This window comes from Lepisosteus platostomus, chromosome 22, assembly GCF_059453375.1.
Source record: "Lepisosteus platostomus isolate fLepPlt1 chromosome 22, fLepPlt1.hap1, whole genome shotgun sequence".
NCBI lineage: Eukaryota > Metazoa > Chordata > Actinopteri > Semionotiformes > Lepisosteidae > Lepisosteus > Lepisosteus platostomus.
Window position 1 is genome coordinate 11457916 of NC_142632.1, and position 15456 is coordinate 11473371.

Below are 15456 nucleotides of genomic sequence, written 5' to 3' on the forward strand. Positions count from 1 at the left end.
ATTTTTTTTAGGTTTATTTATTGGACAGGGATATCTGTATCACGCACATCTTAAGACATAACCAAAAAAGTACCAGACATAAACATATAAAAAAAAACAGAAACATATATTATTGTAAATGGAAAACAGATATTAAAATTGTAAAGTGCACAAAAATAGTCATGTTAAATTAATCAATTTCTCAGAAGTTGGAAAAGTCCATTTTCAATAGAATCTCTTTGTGTAAATGTTTTTTTTCTTATTCAGTTACATCAGTTTTTGTGACTATTATATATTTTTATGTTACCCGACACAGTGAATGGTGTGTTTTTGTAAACCCTACAGCTGAAATAAATCAGGTTGAGCTTTTTTAAACTATTAAAACAATGCAAAACAATGACTGTAAAATATTAACAGCGTAAAACACTCCGTGCTGAACAGAAACCACTCCAGAGGATGAATACAGGAAAATACAATAACCAAGAAACATGAAAAAGTTTTTTAAAAAGCCTAAAGTAGCATTGAGACACAACACGTGCAACAATAAAGGCGTAGATGTATCAAAATCTACTTTTTAAAATGGTACAGAAATGTTCCTATTCGTCGTGACCAACACTTTTTTTATTCTATGTAAAATATGGAGTCGCCACAGTTACACCGGAGCAGCCAGTTGTGTGTTTGCACGTCCAGACTCGCAGTTCAGTCCACCTCTCTACCTCACACGGGGGGGGGGGGGGGGGGGTAGGAGAATGAGGAAGTGCAGACGGACTCCTCCGGCCCTCGACCACCTTCGAACCAATCGCCTTTCAACACGTCACAGCGGGCACCGCCCCGTGTGGGAGAGCCGCAGCCGATTGGAGGAAAGGGGCGTCCCTCACAACACGCCCTGGAGGCCGGGGGCCATAGGGGTCGCTGTGGAGCCCAGAGCAAAGAGGGCTTAGACCGTAAACTGGGGGGGAGATTAAATCAGCGTGACGGAAACGGCTCTGGCTAAGAAGGCCCACGACCAGATTTTTTCGAACAGCTACTGGACTCAGAAAATCTTCACGGTATTTGCTAAGTAGTACCCAACATTTTACTGCTAACTTCAACGACCAGGACTGTCTGTAGCCGCCGCTGCCGGTGTCTGTTTGTCCTGTGTGCATTGGATGAATGTATTAATAGAGGGCAGCTGCAGGTGACACGTCCGGTATTTACTTTCCCATTAGCTTGTCTAGGGCTGACACATTCCAGTCGTCGACGGTTACTCTCCAGCTCGGCCCAGGTGTGAATCCAAGTCACCCGGGACCAGAAGTTACCAGCCGCAATGCTACTCTGCTAATCTCCTTGAATTGAACTGCATCAACCTTTATTGCCCCTAAACACATCATGAGCTCATAAACATATGTACCAGAACAATCCAACAACAGTGCAAAACCGTAAGACAAAACACAACAACATCGCTCTGTATCAGCAACAGAACTCTTCCAGTACTGTGAGATTAAAAAAAAAACAATTGATCTTGTAAAGATTGTGAAAACAATAAACTTCGTTGGAAGGCCTATTTGCTCTTAGGTAAATTTCTGCAAAAATATATTATTTATTGGTCTAATGCAACAACATTGACCTTTAATAGTCATTTTGTTTAACCTGTTCCTCTTACGTTTGTCGTGTTGTCGATTATTAAAATGTTCCCTTAGTAAACACCACTATGCAGTATGTGGAAATACAATTGAAAGGGATTTACAAATGACTAGAACTGCTTAACGAAGTCCGTAAATGCCTCCGTTAATTAATGCAAACTTGAGAACCGCCAACGAAACTTTATGTCCTGAAATAGAAAAGTACGTGTTTTTTTTGTCCGATAAACAGATTATTTCTGTTACCGTGGGGTTTCAAGCGCAGTAACACCCAGATGTCCCAAACAACTTCGCTCATTTAAACCGGGCAAACCTGAAATATTTCAGAGCTTTTGCACGGTATTTCTGGAACGAACTGATGAATCATACATAGGCAGGGTGTGTGTTTTAACAATATGAAACATTTCTATAAACGGCTCAAGAATATTCTAGAAAGTTCTATTCTAAACCCGGCGAACAGCATTTTTCCGGCCCCGGAGATCGCTGACATTCTTGTTCGGACATCAGCGATGTCCTTGGTGAAAGGCGTTTACTCGCCAATCCCTCGTCTGATTTCCATAGTTAAAATGAACCCGTGTCGTCTGTTTACCAGCAGTATCTTGGAGACCTGTCAGTCAGTACAAAGCCTCGGCTCCAGTCACAGAAAAAATAAAACAGCTGTTTTCCCACTTCGCTTTAATTTCTATGACACGCTGCGTAACAAGTCTTTTTGGTTGTTACCCTGCCTGCTGAAATATCTCAGTTTATTATTTTTGGCACTCTTTCTGAAAAAAATAAGACAGTCCGGTCCTCGCTTTTTTTCTAAACGTAAAGATTTTAGATTTGCATTTTTTCAACACTGTCCAGCAGAGGGCGCAGGAGAGGAGTTTGCCCAAGCGCGTACAGTTCAGTTTTGAGGTGATCGTCCAGTTGGCATGTGTCCCCCTTCCGTGAGATGCCAGTTATTCCCCTTGAGGAAACATAACACCTTCCCATCTCTCTTGCAAAGTTCATCCTGCGTGCCCATTAAATACCGCACCAAGAAGACAGTCATACTGGATAATGCCTACCAGTAAATTCAACCATAGCCGTGGCGTACTTTATAAAAGGTTAGGTAACAGCGAGGTCTTGAAGTCAGATGTTCTATCACGCGAGGAATGTGGAGAGCTGCGAGCTCACTGGTTTTTACACACTGCTGACAGCTGGAATTTCAAGTGGTTTCTTCTGATAACTAGTATTACTAGTGTATAAAAAGGGAAATTAGCGCACAGATCGGGAAAAGAAAACGTATGCGGAGGTGTCTGGTGTTCCTGTTCCGTTTGGCCTTCCCCTGGGCTAGCTGTTTCTTATTTCATCTGTGGTGCTCTGGCTCCGCCTGTTGAGGTTGGACCGCAGTGCATGTCCTGCAGAAGGACGGCCCGCACCGGAGGCGGGCAGCAGACCTCCTCGTTCATAAAACGCTTCCTTAAAAACTAAAACGGCGTGGCTCTGTTAAAAGTCCAGTGAAGATACTTGAGTGCCAGTAGTAAGGAAGCACCAGATTGTTGTGAAAGGTATCCCATTGGACTGGGTTTTCTTTAAACCTAATAATAATACAGAATAAATGCTTACACTTATATAGTGCTTTACTGGACTCTCCAGTCAAAGCGCTTTACAGGTAATGGGGATCCCCTCCACCACCACCAATGTGCAGCCCCCACCTGGATGATGCGACGGCAGCCCTAGTTCAGAGATGGGGATTATTAGGAGACCATGATTAGTAAACACCAGGGGGGGCATGCCTAGACCGTTCTTTCCGACATTTAAAAAAAAATAAATTGTATTCCCTGGACCATAGTGCAAAACATTTTATTAGGAATTGTAACTCAAACTATTTTAATTCTCAAACGTTCAACAACTGAAATGACACTGCAGGCACAGTTAGATTCTGTTCTTTGTGGTTCGGATGCTGTCTAAAATGTATAAATTCTGACACGGTGCTAAAATCGATACTGAAACTCCACGCAATTCCATTTACAGTATGTAGATCAGGATGTCTCAGTGCGTTAGCCCATGAGTTGCAGTAGACCCGAAATGGCGATTTCGCCGCGGCAGGCTTGAAAGAGTGTCTGTTTTATTTTTAGATCTCGAGAAAGCGCGTTATTGTTAAGTGATAATCTCGTTCTTGCGGGACGATTTTTCTCGCTCTTCGCTGTGTTTAGTGCCGTTTTGTCTAGACTGCAATTCCACAGCCCCCCCCAAACCGCAAAGCTCTGTGTCTTTTCTAGAAATAAGAGCACGGGGTCAGCGGTTTCCTTTCCGTATGTTTAAGATGATATCATGTCAGCGAGGAAGGTGATCTGAGTCATCGTGATTCATTGTTGTTATACCTGACGTTAACACTTCCCCCCTGTGAAATTCACGTGTTTGGGACCGGCCTCCGTCACGCTTTGACTGAAATTACACTGTCGGAAACGGGACGACGTCATAAACGGAACTTTTGTGGGTTTTCGGAACAATAGGTTTATTCCATGCTTTTTGTTTGTTTGTTTTTTTGCCTTTTTAATATTAGGTTTTTATTTAAACATTAGTTAAACAAGAAAGGAGACAATATTAAAACAGATACAAAAATAGGCTCACTTCACTGCCAGAGAAATTCACAATTACAAAAACTGAAAATGAAACTTTTTACATAATTCCATTGTATGTCTTGCCTTTTGAATCTACATTTCTAATAGAATGTAAATAAAAAAGGAATTATTTCCCGCAAAAGCGTTAATAGGGGGGAAAATTTACTTTTGTGGATGAAGTATTTCGCCAAAATAATGAACAAAATCTAAAAACATATCCTTTACCCAAATCTGGTCTAATAAAATCTAAAATATTATCGAAATCTCTCAAATTAACAGTTAACTTTAAATATTTAACAATAACATTGTGCAAGTCTATCCAAAACAATTCTGTATATGTGCAATTAACACATGTAACGATTCCTTCTCATTATTACAAAATACTCATGTCATCTTGTTCGTCTTTAAATCTAGAAAGTCAATTTAACAGGATAAAACGGAACTTTTTTTCTTCAGCCGCTTGAGATCTGCCTGCGAGTCTCCCTATCATCATTTCATTCCCGTGAAATTCCCCCCTGCAACGGCCTTTTAACTGTCGCAGTCCAAATCACTATTTTAACAAGGCCACATGCTCTATAAACGTTTTAACAGATAAAACGCGTCATTTCCTAATATCCAGACGCTGCTGTGAGAACATGTTCGGTGCTGAAATGTCTGTCCCAGCTGTGACCAGCCCAGTGAGACTCAGCGCCCTGTGGCGGCAGATGAGCAAATCTCATCTCTCTTCTTTAGAGTGGAATCGATATCATCATCGTCATCATTGTAGGTACCAATATTATGACAATATCACCAGTTTAATAGCTTTGCACGATGTTACCAGGGCCGAGCCAGGTTGAGTTGATGTTCGTACTGCAATAATAGGTTTGAAATGATGAAAATCGGGAGGCGGACTCAGGATTCCCACGTCCTACAACATTCCCATTCACATAATAATTTTTCTCGCTTCTTTTATTTCATTCAGCTGCGGCCGGCGGTCTGCGTGCTATTGTTGTCCGGCTGTGCAGGCGCTTCTGTTCCGGGAGCCGGCAGTCGGCGTCATCCCGAATCCCCTCTCGGAATGCGAGTCTCCCCCTCCCTCCATTCACGTTTTTTCGTCCTCCCATAGAAGAAAACCAGAGCTCAGCCCAGCCGATGCATCGCAGCACCGGGCTTGTGTGTTTTTTTTTTCGCTTTGCCGTTATCAATGAAAGCGTAATTCGCACCTTTGTCCACTAGGGGCAGTGTCGTATCAGCAATGCGGTGGAAACCGGCGGCTGCGGAAAGCGCTGCCCAGTCAGCCAGCGGAGCGCAGCTCAGTCTTGAATGGCTGGCGACTGCAGGGATGTTATGAATGAAAAAGGTCTGTCGGATGTGCCCTCGCTGGTTTCTCTATGATCGGTGCTTTCCTGCAGCAGCGATCGGATACAGCGGGGCTTTACAGAGTCGTTTATAGGTTACCATAAGTTAGCAAAATCTGCCAATTTGTGCACGCACAGCCACGTTGCTGAAGCTACTACACACAAAAAAAAATGCAAAACGCGAGCACGGAAGAATATTGTGCGACCCGAAGAGACAGGCTCCCGAGATCGCTGGAAAGATGAATTCTTAACGAACTGGGAGCGAGTAAATGCTGTTAACATTCGCGATAAGCTCTCTGAATACACACTTAAATGCGCAAATAGTTAAAGACTCGTCAAAGGGTTAATCAGGTTGTGCTGGTCTTCAGGGAACACAAAATAAATCTTTGGTACCTATTCTATTTCACACGGATATGTCTATTTCACACAAATAAGAAAGCTGGCTCTAGTGTACTTACATCTAGGACAATTATCACGCTCTTGGTGATTTTAACTGTGGTCTGTCACGGGTGAGTTATCTAAAGACCTGCTTATAGCTTTGTTCTGATCCCACCCTTTTAAGTTATTTTGCCGTCCTTCGTGTGAAACAGCACCCCCTTTCGCCGGGGGTGGGAATTGCAACTGCATGGCCCAAACCCACACTAAAGGGCTTCAGATATTTTTCTCACTGTTACTTTGCACAGTGCGAAAAACAAACAACAAACAAACAGGCAGGGATGACTTGAGTTAGTGCTTCACCAGAAACAGAAATGTTAGTGTGTCTGCAGACATCCCCTGACTTGAGTTTGGAAACTGCAGATGACCTACCGTTTCATTCCAGAGTGCTGCCTTAATTCCGCCTCAATCTGTCACTGCTGTTTACAGAGTCTCCTCTGAACTCAGAACCATATCTTTCCAGTGTTCCAGCAGCAACCAGGATGCTTGTCTGTTTTTCCTGATGTTGTCCTTACAGCATTCTTCAGATTAGTTTAATTAATTCAATTTGCCGCATGTGATGGGAATATGACTTCAGCAGCAATAGGCAGGAGAAGGGGTACAGAGTCTTAATTCACACAACCCCAGTACTGTGAGAGAGTCCTTAACTCCTTCAAGTCAGGATTGTCGGTCCTCTCCGGTGTGACATGAGACACAGCAGTACAGCTGGTTCATAGCAGAAAAATGCATGGAAATCACATTTCTTTTTAATATAACACCCTTGTGGTTAGTGTGCAAAGATTATAGCCATGTTCCCACGTTTAAAAAACAAACTATACATGTTTAACAAGGCTTCAGAAACATGATACTATACCTGTAATACAGACAACTGCAAGGAAATGTTAGAACTCGATCAGTAACCAAAGACTTTCCATTCATTCTGCCTTCGTCAGCCTTCCCCCCCGCAACAGGGAGGATTTTCGAGTTTCTGCTGTGCTGTTACTCTTCCAGTGTCGCCGGAGTGAAAATCCAGGAGTGTTTTTTTTTTTCCAGTCGGTTTGTTTTAACAAGCAAGCAGCGGGCGCCAGCCGGGGTCAAGCCTGGACAGGACAGCAGTCCATCACAGGGCAGACACACAAACGCAAACGCACACTCACACCACGGCCAATTTGGTCCAGCAGCCAATTAACTTACCGGTATGTTTTGGGACGGTGGGAGAGGAAACCCATGCAAACACAATGACAGCATACAGACTCCACACAGACAGCACCCCAGGTCTGGAAATTAACCCAGTGCCCCCAGTGAAATGCTAACCACTGTGTCACCCTAGTCCCCATCAGTCCCATTTAATATAGCCTATAGGATTGTTTAATATATTGCAGGGTATCATTCTTCACAATAGCTTTATCCAGTTTGGAACTTAGAGCAATCCTTTAGAGTTTCTAGGGGCCACATTATGTACTTGTTCTGAATGGAGAGAGCAATTTGTTTAACGAACTCTGACCTTTCGTTTCTCCAAATGTGGACTGGTGTTGTACCTAACCTGTCACTCTCCAGCTAAAGGTATTGAAAATGTATTGAAAATGTTTATTGGGTGTTTTAGTCACAGCGAATTTGGCTCAACCTGCTTGACTGAGGGCCGGACCATCTGCCCAGAGGACGAAGGGGCTGGGACCCCCCTGCAGAGTGAGGGTTGACCGAGGGGCAGCTGCGCAGGTGGAGGGGGTGGGGGGGATGCAGGAGATGAATGCAAGGGAGATAAAGCTTATGTACAGAATAGTTTTCCAATTAGGAAGCGATGTCAGCAATGAGTAAGCTGGGGCAGCTGAGGTGAGTGTCTGCTCTCAGTCCCCCCTGAACGTTCATAATAAACTCCAGTAGCTTTTATTGCAATAACCACATGCGTGCAGATATGCTATTGCATGCGGTGCAACAAATTGATTTGGTATGACAATTATGGAATGGGACACTTCAGTCTTTGGTTTTTTGGGGTGAGGCGCATACAGTTCAGGGTGGACTTCAGCAATTTCGTTGCCTGAAACTCGGAGCCCTAGGATAGCTCACTTAACAATGAGGATAAATTGTGTGTTTAAGTTGTGCAACAAGCCAATACCAGGTTTCACAAACAAGACCAAGGCTGGAGTGCACATACTGTACAGTAGCACTAAAACACATGATAAAGAAAATGGGTAGCATGACAAATAATAGAAAACAAATAATGTCTATTACATAACACTCCGAGACTGTGGAGAGCCTTATCATTGGCTGTGAGAGACTTTCCCACCCTCTACACAGACATTCATTCAGAATTAAACCCCCTAACACACCACAGTCATCGCACTGAAACCTCTGATCATCCTGGAGTACTGCTGTGTTCCCTTTCAGGTTTTTTAAATAAAGGAATACGTAATGCCATCACAATTAATTTACCCCCCCTTCCCCGGCCACCCCCTCTTCCTCAGACCCCAAATCTTTCCCAGCTCATTCCACAGGAAGATGGGGGGGGGGGGGTGACACGCCAGACGACTCGGTTACATAACATCACAAGACAACTGCACATAGCAGCGCACTTCGCGAAGTGGAAGTCGCTCATATTATCCTACTGCAATACAGGTGCTGAAACAGAGGCTCCCCTCTACCAAAAAAAAAAAAAGAGATTCATAGACACCCCCCTCCCCGCTCTGCTTTCAGTTTAGAAGGAAGAGCTTCGCTTTTAGTCCTAGTCTGGTGTTGTAGTTTATCCCCGGCTGCACATTGTCCTAGCAGCTCGGCGCAGAAATGACATCACTGCTCTACCGTGTCTTTTTCTTTCGTTAATGAAACAACCGAGCAGGGTATAAGGGATGTGTGCCTTGCCCGCTAGCCTGCTCACTCCCTCCTCTCAAGAGTCACATTTTTTTTTTCCTCAATTCTTCGCTAGTCTAACCCACCGCACAGATCCCCCGGCGGCGCAAGCGCAGTAGCCGCCCCACCGAGTTCGCTCGCTTGCTGGTCTCATTACGGCTTCACTGGGAAGGAGGATTCAAACTTCCGGTGTGGTGTCATGGCGGCATGTAGTGTCTGCTAAAAAGAAAAAAAAATAACGAACCCCCCCACCGTCCGGGTCTGACAGCGGTTTTCCGAGGACTATAGGGTCGAAAGTGACACACAAAGGCGCTCCTCGGGCTGGGATTGCACGCTAGCCCACCGCGGCTCCTCTCGGCCGGCCATGGCGGCGCACAAGCCCGTGGAGTGGGTTCAGGCCGTAATTAATAGATTCGACGAGCAGGTAAGGAGAGCGGCTCGGATGAGGGGGTCGCAGCCGCTGTCTGCTCGGGGACGGGCGTGTGTCTGCGTGTGCTGCCGTGCGCGGGGGTGGGAGGGCTGAGGCAGAGCCGGGAGATCCCGTTTGGATCCGGGGCTGGGTTGGTGGGCAGAGGATGGGCGATGGAAAATTGATAACCACTCGCCTCGTACTGTAACAAAACCGCAGTGTAGGAGAGAGAGAGAGGGGGGAAGCATTAGGTAGCGACCATTTGGAAACAAATACAACTATTTTAGCCTGGAACCAGGACAGTTCACATTGCATTAGTGCTTGCACGGGGTTGCTGAAAGGGGATCTGTGTGTGCACACAAATGTGTCTACACGTACGCGATAGTGATTTGGGTTGAGTGTGCAGTGGGATGCAGTTTTCTGAGAGAATTGTTTTTATTATTTAGCTTCCGATTACCATCAGGAGCTAGGGCAGAAAACCGTGTCTTCATAACACAAGGCATGCAAGGGGAAAAAAAAAATACCCAGAGCCATAAATCTGCAGTTTTTCGCCCGTCTCTTTGTGGACGGTATTATTGTGTGCAGACCCAAATCTAGGATGTTGTAAACAACCAGAATTCTCCTTCAAGACTGGTTATACAGGCAGAAAGAGGATGATGAGTCTTTTTTTGGGGTGGGGGGAGTGTTTCTGATACCCCGCAACAAAGGGTTGTATGAGGATGGCGTGCACGCGTCTGTGTCTTTTTATTTTAAGAATGAAATCCAGCAGCAGAAGCAGCACAGGGCTCTCGGATAGATGGCGTTTTCGCCGATTCGGGCTGCAAAATAACACTTTTATTTCAATTCTGGCGTTCGGTGTTCGCGTCCGTCATGGTGTGGACGAACAGATATTTCCGATTTGCGAGGACAGATGAACGCCGTGTGGAGACGTAGACATATATGTGGATATATTCCTTGACAGCAGCCCTGAAGACCAGCAGTCAAACAGAGCTTTCGTTTTTAGCAATACATCATCGAGTAACTCGGTCGTCTCGGCACAGGCGGCGATGTTAAAACCCTTCTTGAAAATAATTCCTTGCGCGAAGCGGGGGGGGGGAATGGGAGAAAATTTCTTTCATGTCCATGCCTTTTCTCGCCTTTTTGTCTTCTCTCTATTAAAAAAACAGCACTGCTCTTTTTAACATACCCCTGTATGTTCCGACCCGCTATTTTCTGCTCGATATCCAGGCTTTCAGAAAATTCTTCGCTACTCGGCGAAAGAGCGTCATCTACCCACACATAACATGATGCTGAGACTTTACCCTGTAGATGCATGGCGTACGGTGCGAGGATTTTTGTTGTGAAAACGTTTTGTGGTAACCTCTCCCCCCTCATCTCCTTGCGTATGTTTTTTCGGTTTTTCAGATGTTCTGAAACAATATTGCTTAACTTAACCTTATGACCTAACATCACTACAGACCGGATCGCCGTGCTTCCTTGGGGAAATGGGTTCAAAGATAAAATGAAGATTATTTTTTGCGATAACGGGTGTACGGTCTTGCAGAACTACAGTGTGTAAACTAAATTTGGAAAGTGTCGACAGAGGCAAGCCTGCGTGTCCTTCAAACAATCTTTTGAGGGTTTTGCTGTTTTTGGAGCTAAAGTGTTATTGTTTTAATAGCCACTTTAAACGTCTGTTTCTAAAACAAAATGCTCATATTATAGCGATATCTCTGAATGCGATTGACAGAAAAATGGGGCATCTAACGCCCTGCTGCTATTAACTAGTGGAATCTCTTGATTTACCAGCAGAGTATATTGCTCTTGTAGCAGTGCTAGAAAACAATTTTAAGATACCCATCATCATCAGTTTTACATTAAGGGTAATTATACACTGTAACTGAGCTGCAGGTGCTGTCCTTGTAGAAATGGAGACCTGTTTTGGTTTCTGTATCAATACCGATGCTGAAACCACATTTATTTTCAGTATGTTGATACGAATCTCTGATTGAATGAATCCTCTGAGTTTCAGTAAATAAATCCGTAGTCGGGGAGAGACTTTGTGGTAGCAGAGTTCAAAAGCTTGAGGTGTTTTGGTGTACTTAATAATTTCATGAGGTTTGTTTGACAAACCTGCACATTTCCCCCCCAGATCTTTATATCTTCAGTTCTTCTCGTGTGCGTTATGGCACTGGCTGCCCGTTGTGTTTTGTGTTGTTTTTTTTCGAACCCTTTTGCAGGATTGTCCGAGCTGGAGAGCCCCGTGCGGGTTCACAGTTGGGGTTTTCAGCCCCTTGAACGAAAGCGCGTTTGGACAGTGATGCTTAGGCAGGAGACCGTGGTCAGAGGATGGCCGGTCCTCGTCCTTTTTTATTCCTCTATGTCGGGCCCAGGTGATCTGACCTGGGGGGAGGGACATGTCTCTGGTTTCGTTCTTCTTTCGACTCATCTGGGGGGGGGGGGGGTGGCGAGGTGAGTCTCGATCGGTGAAGTGGAGCAGCAAAGCCAAACGTGCTGGACCGCAAGCTGATGTACAGCAGCCGTCTGAAGAGGAGGATTTTCTTCAGCTGAGGAGCTGTCTCTGATCACTGGGTCTGGACGGCGGAGGAGATGTGCTGTCTCTCCTTTGCGGGCGGGGGGCTGCATTTTTGGAGGTGTGGTGGTCCGTCCCGTGACATCACAGGCACGCCAGACCGCTGGGTCGTCTTGCTCTGCGCCACCCGGTCCGTTCCTGGACTCAGCACTAGTACTCACCCTCGCCATCCTCCCCAAACATGGAGCTGACTGCAATGCAGGCTGTGACGCCTTAACACTTCCTGTGGCGTCGCACGCTGGTGACGAGGCCGGGCGGCTGCAGGGAGCTCTGTGGTGTTGTCCGTGGTTTGGGTGGGTGCAGGAGTCACTGCCACACTGCCTTCTGTGGTGCTTTTATTGGAGTGCCGGGTCATCCTACTGGTTTAAGTGAAGAAGCCCATATCAAGGCCTGGCATTCTCAGCAGAAGGAACATGTGTTGTGCGTGCAGTTGTAGGAGAAAGGCACAGGACTGTTTCTCGTTATATCCCAAAGTACAGCAAATGCCCATCATCTGTGCCAACAGAATGGCTGAACGATCCTGTCATATGTAATGATTGCTAGATAATTGTCCCAGATCGTGTGGTACAATGAAGATGCTTTGTTAATTGTCACCACTACCTTAGTCTGCTTTAGGTCACAGTGCCCTTGCACTGGAGGTGCAGAGGCAGGGCATAGAGTGAGCCTTGTGTTTCCAGAAAATGCATATTGTTTTGTCATCTCTTTTTCCCCTAATTGGTTGGATATTCGTACCTGTTCTGGGCCGCTTGCTGATCGGTTTGTTTTAGGCAGTTTCTACAGGTGCCCCCTTTGCTGAAAATACCTGGGTTAGACAAAAGGTCTTCCCAGGCAGCTTCAGTATTCTGTGTCGTTTGCAGACTGCTCGTATTGCAGTCTACAAGGTGTATTGGGTTTGGTGTCTAAAAGGCTCAGCTTGCAGTCTGCGCTCTTGTCGCGTTGAGTTCTGGCTGAGCCCGAACGGCCCTACCCAAACGAGGTCAGCGATTGGTGCCATCCTCTTGTGAAGAGCTGCCACTTTCCCAGACCAGAGTATCCTGCAGGACAGTTGGAGCAGCTATAGGGCATACTGGGGGCACATGTGCCACTGTTTCAGCTTCACCTGTTGGCCCTCTATCTTCTTTTCTTCACACGCACTTGGATCTATCACGATATGCACACAGACTGAAACATGCATCATACGAGTGTGTCTGTCTGGCAAACAGAGGTAATAATGATAGCTGCACGTCCAATATTCTAGTGCTTCCTGCTCCCTTTGGGAGCCAGCTGTACCCCATGACCGCCTCTTGTCTTGGGATGTCTAACTCTGAGAGGCTCTTGAAGACGATGTCAGCCTCCCTTTCGTGTGCTCCTGTTGGCGTCCCGTTGAGCGAAGTATGGCGGAGAGCCATTACTTTTTTTTTTTGGTCTCCCGAAAGAAACTTTTGCCGCTTTTCTTAAGTTACTTTTACTGGCCGGCTCTGGTTTCACGGGCTACAGAGCGGTGATTATGTACCGGCTTAGTGGCAGGGTGCGGCTCATTACAGTTTGATGAAAGTGTAATAGAGATTAAGTCCACTTCTTATTGTTAAGCCTATTTGGTTGGCTCTGTAAGTCACAAAAGAGGATTGTGTGTGATGGCTGTAGCTCGGCTCAGACCCTTGTTTTTGGTATTATGCATTGACCCCTTCTCGTTTTTTCCCCCACTCCTCCACATATTCATTTACTCCTGTCTGGCTTCACAGGCACAGCTCACACAGTGTATTTAAAACTGAGAACAGGCAGTGCTTCTGTACACATAGGGCAGTGGGGGTCTGGAACAAGCTGCCCAGCCATATTGTTGAGAAACAGCTGGATAAGATCTGAAGATCATGTAACTACTAAAAACCCAGCAAGTTAAAAGGGCTGGGTGGCTTTCTGAAGTTTACAGTCTTATGTTCTTAGAACCAAGCATTGTATTTTTTAAAAGTAGTATGGTGTGCAGCATAAATAGTAAAAATATATTTGCTAGTAGTATTTGTAAAATTGATCAGTGGATTTAATTCTGTCTGTGAGGTTGTTATCAAAGCTTTTGCATTACGCTTTTGAGAAGGTTTGTGCTGTTGGTGAGCTAAATACACTTTTTTCTGATCATCTTTTGTCTTGGTCCATTGAGAAAAGCGGCTCTTGAAAACTCCGGTTTCTGTTCCTTTGTCCCTCTGTGGTGTTTTGGAATGTAACTGCAGATGCTGTCTGAGAGATGCTTTACACAAAATCAGGCACCTCTTCAGTGTTGGTTTCAGGTAATTAGCTTGTCTTCCAATCCTGTTGGCAGTTAATTCTCATACCTGTCTCACCGAAATATTCTTACTCTCAATTTGGGGACATTTTTTCACTAAAGTCTCTCAACGTCTCTCAAATGCTGCAGCATTCTAAACCTTCCCCTGAACCTGTTTGGAGTTGTGCAGGCGAATGGGGATACTTTTCCATCTGAAATCTGGACTCCTGCACTGGAACAGGCAGCAGGGAAGATGAGAGGTTTCTGTGGGAAGGATTTCTGAAGTCTGTTGTTTGTATCCAGTGATTTTAACTGGCAGCCTGCTTATGAACGGGGCCAGGTTCATAACTAACTGTAGGTCCTTGGTTATTTGGCAACTGATAATCTGGGTTTCAACATTTTCCAGAAGACACGGTCTGATCTGGCGATAGAATGTTGTTTGTAAATACTGCATAGTATACTATTTGTCATTAAACAGATACTGTAATAATACTTATCATTTGTATTAAACAAGCTGAAGTAATGTGTGCTGTACAGCACTGGTTTTACAGTACAGTCCTTTAAAAGTATATGTAGCCTGTGTGTTTTTAAGGACTTCAGGCTTTATAACATTTCTATACCGGAAACAAATTCCAAATAGTTAAAAAAAGAACATGCAAAATAAGCTACTCTAAAAACATTTATATGATTATCATCATTTTTTACATCTAAAATAAAATTAATGATCTGCTGTATAAACTGTTCCTAGGAGCACAAGTGTGATGCTAATGTTACAGCGCTGAGTCTAAATTATTAGTAACCTGTGTATTTGTATGTGAATATATGGACTGGTCAATATATGCATGTGTCCCTAGAATATTTGTGTATCCCTAGAATTAGAAGTTTAGGTTGTTTTTAAGAAGGTAGAGAAGTATAAATTGTAAACACACAAAGTACATGAAATAAAACCTTTCAGGTGTTGAAGTTTGAGCCCGCATCTTGATAATTGGTAGATTCAAAATCATTTTAAAAAAGAAGCCTATCTCTTTGTTTCAAAGTTTTATTTTCTAGAGCTCAGTCTTGAGAATTAGTGAGAGTTTTAATTGTATCCCAAAACTATAAGCACATTCTACATGTGGTTATTGTGCTAAACAGAACTCTTTTTTTTTTCCTTTGTTGTAGGTTATTTAGTTTTACAAAGCAGAATGGTTCTGCCAAAGTGCACGTAAGTGAAGAGATTGGTCCGTGACCTTTCAGGAATTTAAAACCAAGCCTGCAGACAAAGTGCTCAGTGTTCGGAGGAGCGGCATTAATATGGATGTCAACAAGCTGCACTGTGTGTACGGGGGTTCTCCGAGTTCACACGCCTGACATCCCCTTCCCAATCTTGGGACTCCAATTTCCATTGCATTTGAATTTCTCAGAGTCATTGTCTCTCGTCACGGAAGTGGAACTGCCTCTCAACGCTGCCAGCAGATGGCG

General features: G+C 44.6%; 1 protein-coding gene across 9 annotated transcripts in view; it reads left to right on the forward strand.

Annotated features, from left to right (window-relative positions):
* The first annotated feature begins 8742 nt into the window (after positions 1-8742).
* Positions 8743-15456, forward strand: part of nf1a (neurofibromin 1a) — a 103035-nt gene continuing 96321 nt past the window's right edge. For 3 of the 9 annotated variants that reach the window (XM_088615894.1, XM_088615895.1, XM_088615901.1), the window contains exon 1: positions 8743-9205. In XM_088615894.1, coding sequence (XP_088472020.1) covers positions 9146-9205 — 60 coding nt within the window. In that variant the 5' untranslated portion in view covers positions 8743-9145. The remainder of the gene's footprint in view (positions 9206-15456) is intronic. The other 6 variants (XM_088615898.1, XM_088615899.1, XM_088615902.1 and 3 more) reach the window with 4 other exon arrangements.